The 5,160-nt window shown below is 39.0% G+C and overlaps 1 protein-coding gene across 2 annotated transcripts in view; it reads left to right on the top strand.

Moving 5' to 3' along the window:
• The window catches only part of anapc13 (anaphase promoting complex subunit 13), a 6,378-nt gene extending 2,125 nt beyond the window's left edge, over positions 1-4,253 (top strand). The window contains exons 1-3 of one of the 2 annotated variants that reach the window (XM_020604320.1): positions 1,968-2,090; positions 2,173-2,336; positions 3,172-4,252. In XM_020604320.1, coding sequence (XP_020459976.1) covers positions 1,982-2,090; positions 2,173-2,336; positions 3,172-3,297 — 399 coding nt within the window. In that variant the 5' untranslated portion in view covers positions 1,968-1,981 and the 3' untranslated portion in view covers positions 3,298-4,252. Of the gene's footprint in view, positions 1-1,967; positions 2,091-2,172; positions 2,337-3,171 lie in introns of those variants that run through there. The other variant, XM_020604321.1, reaches the window with a different exon arrangement.
• The last annotated feature ends 907 nt before the right edge of the window (positions 4,254-5,160 follow it).

The following is a 5,160-nucleotide window of genomic DNA, read 5'->3' as shown; positions in this document are numbered from 1 at the left end:
CTGATCAGAATAGTTAAATAGTGTTTAAGAATAACTTCACGGGCTCTACACTGTTAACCTTCCTTATATTAATAATAGGTTGAGCTCATTATCACATAGGAAGGTTTCACATTCAATGCACCAGGTATTCTGTGTTACAACTGGTGTACTCCAAAGAAGACTTCCCAGATTAAAGATACTGCCAAACCAAATGTTTTTACTAAGTCAACAGGTGTTTAGATGGTGTGCTGTAAATTGGGACAGTCATAAACTCTGTTTCGATCTAGAGCTGTATTGAAGGAGTTGTCACGAAACATCCCACTCTTGCCCAGGTTCTCTGAGAATCTTTGTGACTTTGGGTGGAAAGTACATGGAGAGCTTTCAAAGGTTGGAGAGAGACGACCATAGTCACTGGAAGTTGTTCTATATAGGGGATTTTGGGTCTTTGCCCACAGTGTCGGCAGTTCACGTTTAACTGCTGGAGTCATCATGCAGGAGAAAACTGGGTTTCCAGGGCTGGCACATGGTTTAGTATTTTCCAGCGACTGTTCTTCAGAGGCTGACATCATTGCAGTATCTATAAAAAAATAAACTGATATATGAATTCATGAGCCTCAGTTGTAATTGAAAATTGCACGCAAAAAATAAATTCATTTTTTGTAAAAAAAAAAAAGAAAAAAAGAAAAAGGAATTCATTTTTTGTAGATGTCTGCAATAAAACAGACTGATGCAGAGGTTCTCTCTCATTTTGTTTTGTTTTCCACATTTGAAATCAACATTAAGAGGTCAAAAGTACAAAATATGTTTAATAAGAATGAAAGTATTTAGTCAAATAAAGATTGTTGAAACTTTAATACTGTGTAAAGAAAGAATTTAAAAGCACAGCACTCCACAGGCAACTTTGATGTTAAAAACATAGGCTACTGTATTTAGTAAAATTATGCCAATAAAACTAACATTAAAAATGCTTTTTACTAGTACTACAGCTGAAGCTGACATATCAATAGATAGCTTACTCCTGTAGATCTATTTCAGAATAAGATACTCCAGATACAGCCGAAGGTTCTGACACAACTTAACCAATCAATGTGCACAGACAAGGAAAAAAGAAACTGGAAAACAGAGCACAGCAACACTTCCAGTATTTTCAGCAACTTTTAAAGAGAAAACCAACGCGTTTCGGCATGAACAGATCCTGACGAAGGTTTCATGCCGAAATGCGTTGGTCTTCTCATTAAAGTTGCTCAAACACTGCAAATGTTGGTAGATTCTTTGTTTTCCAGAATAGGCTACTTTACCATAACACCTGTCACATCTATGTCAAGCTTTATAATATGTAGCCTAACGAGCACTATGCTAAGCTAGTCGTATACCTATATCTACTCAATTAAAATCAACATTAGCTAGCGTCAGATGTCCAAATTTACTGTTTAGCTAACTAAAATTTATCTAACGCTACTATTTCCAGTCTATTATCAGATCAATACAGTTACCTTAAAATGCAGTAAAGCAAGAAAATAATCTGCTCTATCTGGCTTTGTTCTCCAGAGCACGGTTCCAAGAAGCATCTGGTTACCACGGTAACCATGATGTCGAGTTGAATTCATTGTTGCCAAACAGTACTTTGATAATATAACCTTTGCCAAACATTTCCCTGATCTTTCCACTGCATATTCATGATCGGGCAGAATTTGCACGGTGTCCATGATATCAACAATAGACCTATATCAAAGTCTGGTGTAATAATTCAGTGTGGCGGGATGTTAAAAATACTTTACAGCATAATTTTAATTTTTGGCAGACATTTTAAAATCCAGATTTACCTTTCATGAATGTTCTGTACGTTGGTTATAACAGTTAAAAGCCGGCACTATTACTAAATAGTTATAGTACTAGTAAATGAACTAGGACTGAATCGGCATTTATATGTAATACCACATTACTATGTGAATAGTTTTTTTTTCTTGCACTTGAAGGCATCATTTGACTACATCATCAGTAAATGCCCACTGGTTACGTACAATTACCGCGTCTACTATTTTCAAATAAACGAGCAAACGTCTTAACAAACCTATATTCCATCCCTTTTCCCCCAAAGTATTTAGAAGACGGTATGTTGTTTTATGCTCCTTGTTTGCTTTCTAAATGGTACTCTGGACTTTCTTTATCTCTAATTCCACTTTATGTCAACAGTGTCTGAAATTGCAGTTAGCTTGAGGCTAGCCCCGTCAGAGGAGACCCTGAGACCTGCTCGGAGAATGGACAGTGAAATCCAAAGAGATGGGAGAGTCCTGGATCTCACTGATGATGCCTGGAGGGAAGACAAGCTACCGTATGAAGATGTCACTATCCCTCTGGTAAATGCTATAACGTTATAGCGTTACATACAGATTCATGTTATAATTAGTAGGAACCAACGTTCGGAGTCTAGTCAGGTGCAGGAATTTGTAAGCAATATTTTAAAGAAAGATTTTGTTTTATTGCAAGGGGAGAGTTTTCTGGAAGACTACAGGTATTTCAATTTCCATGGAAGTATATTAATGGTACAGTATTGTTTTAGTGTGCACAAAACACGCACATTTTAAAATCAGTTCATTAATGGCACGTTTTGAGTACAGGAATCCAGATAGTGTTTTCCAGGTGGAAGTTGTGAGATGGCACAATCTTTGGCCTAGCATGCTTTTATAGGACACAGGTCAATGACAAATGACAAATCCAGTGAAGCACAGTAGGAAACATCATTGAGATGAAATCCAATAAATTGATGCAGGGGCACCGCTAGCAGTTTTGGGCCCTATGAAAAAATTTGAAGTCGGGCCCTCTACCCACAGACTGTGGGCCCCCAAAGTTCGTGGGCCCTTAGAATCGTCCTAACTTCCCCCCCCTAACGGTGCCCGTGATTTGATGTGCTTTCAGTTGGTATAGGAGGTAAAATAACTAGTGTGAAAACTGATAGTGAACAGTTTTAAAGTGAATAAGTAAAGGAAGTCCTACTTTCTTGCTCCACTCTAGAGAGTAAAGTCCTCTTTCATGTTCAAAACATCTATGAGTCTTGTGATTCTCACTTTAAATGTGCTCACTTTTAGTCTGATACAGTCATACGGATATAAAATAGAGTGAACTGAGATGGATGTAACTCAAGAGCTCTTGCTCCTTCTTTAATGGCATCTTGTTGTCCCTGTTCTCTCTTAGAGTGAACTTCCGGAGGCCGAGCAGGACAATGGAGGATCCACAGAGTCTGTGAAAGAACAAGAAATGAAGTGGACAGACCTCGCCCTGCAGAGCCTACACGAAAACACACCAAGCACTGGAAGCTGAAAGACTCCTCTAGAATCAGACTGAAGAACTAAAATGCGCATTCACAACAGACACTGAATTCAGATTCATGTAGTTCACAGTATTTTCCAATTTTATTGTGTCTTGAAGGATTTACAGAATGTTCCAGTTAAGTGAAAATTATGCACAGATATAGTTTGATACTATGTAACAACATTAATTGGAAAGAGTAACTTCCAAATCTACTGCTTCTATCAGGCTGTATGTTGTATGACACATTCTTGAGATTGTTTCTGGCTACAAAAACACTGCTTTTATCTGGGCAGCAATGACTCTTGTCTAGAAAGCAGCCTTTGCATATTGTAACAATGACACTTCGTGATCTTAAACTCATGTTTAAGGATTTAATGGGAAGGACATTGTGTGTGCATGCCTGTACTTGTTTGTGTTAAAATACTGTTGTGTTGAAAAAAATCCCTTTATTTCAAACCTGTCTGTCAACTTTTCATAAATCCTCTTTCAGTTTTGGATCACAGTTAATCTATTAATTAAGAAAATAACTGTTGTCTGGTTAATGGATACCTTAATAATTATAAATCTGCCATCCAGGTCAGTGATAGATGTATTGGGATTTAATGGGACATTTTTATTAATTAAAACTGACACACCTTTTTGCCTACTGTTATATGTTCATGAAATATTGGTTAAATTGTTTACATTTAAGGTTTTGTGATTCTGGATTTGTTAGATGGTTTCTTGTAGAAAGCATATGTCAGCATTTAATTTTATCAAATGGTTAATGATTTTAATCCTCTTAACCTGGGTCCAGAATCCACGCACATTCCATGACACTATTTTGAGTGACTGAGTGATTGTTTGTTATAGATATGTTTGTATAATGAAAGCAGGGAAGACAGGGAAAGGAGAGAGGAAGGGGGAAAAAAGGAAAAAATGTAAAAGAGGATTAACAGGACCTACAGTTGCATGTGTTTGCTGGTAGGGATGTCGGAGACAGGCAACTCAGATGACTAAATAAGTTCTTGGACACTCACTTTGGGTGTATTTGTCTTATTTTCTGTGATGAGAATGATGGTTGCGATAACTATGAAAACTATCCACTCACTCCAACTGGTCAAGGCAGAAGGCCGCCCACCAAGAGCTGGGGTCTGCTCTGAGGTTTCTTCTGGTAAAGGGAGTTTTTTGTCACCAAGTGCTTGCTTAAGGGGATTTGCTGGGGTTTTCTCTAAAATGATAATAGTATGGTTTAGACCTTACTATGTAGTGTCCTGCGATGACTTTTGTTGTGGTACTATACACATAAACTGAATTCAAGTGTACAAGCTGGCAACATGTAGAATTATTTTTCCAGCCATGTCTGTTGCCTGTGCAAAGGAGTAAAAATGTAAACACTTACTGTTAATGAAACATCAGATATTTCTTAAGCACTTCTATTTCATGTAGGCTTCACCCTCTAGGAGCTGTCACTACTGGCTTTATCCCTTGCACATGCGCAGTCCTGAAGAGATTCTTTCACGCCCTTTGCCCTGCACTGGGCTGTCCCCAGACAGGTCTGCTGTGGTGGCATGAATGCCAAGGTGACCTGTGATGGGCTCCCTCTTTTTCTTCGAGCAATCTAAAGAGCATTCTTACCACCACTATGGCTAAGGAGCAAAGATCCGCTAGCACCGTACTCCAGTGCCGCACCGCAATCAAAGTGTGCCCAGGCTGTGACATTGGCCTCATTATGCCCAGTGATCCGCATCCCTGCGAGGTCTGCCACGGTGCCATTGGCCCCCTCTGTGCTTGCCTGCGGTGGAGAAACAATGCAGAGCTGAGGCTTTCGCCGTCACTAGATGATGAAGCCGGATGATGACAGCAGCTGGGTAAACTGCGGTGATGATCCCC

The sequence above is a fragment of the Monopterus albus genome, unplaced genomic scaffold, assembly GCF_001952655.1.
Source record: "Monopterus albus unplaced genomic scaffold, M_albus_1.0 scaffold65.1, whole genome shotgun sequence".
NCBI lineage: Eukaryota > Metazoa > Chordata > Actinopteri > Synbranchiformes > Synbranchidae > Monopterus > Monopterus albus.
The sequence above is the reverse complement of the archived record's forward strand: the minus strand, read 5'-3'. Positions and strand labels throughout refer to the sequence as shown.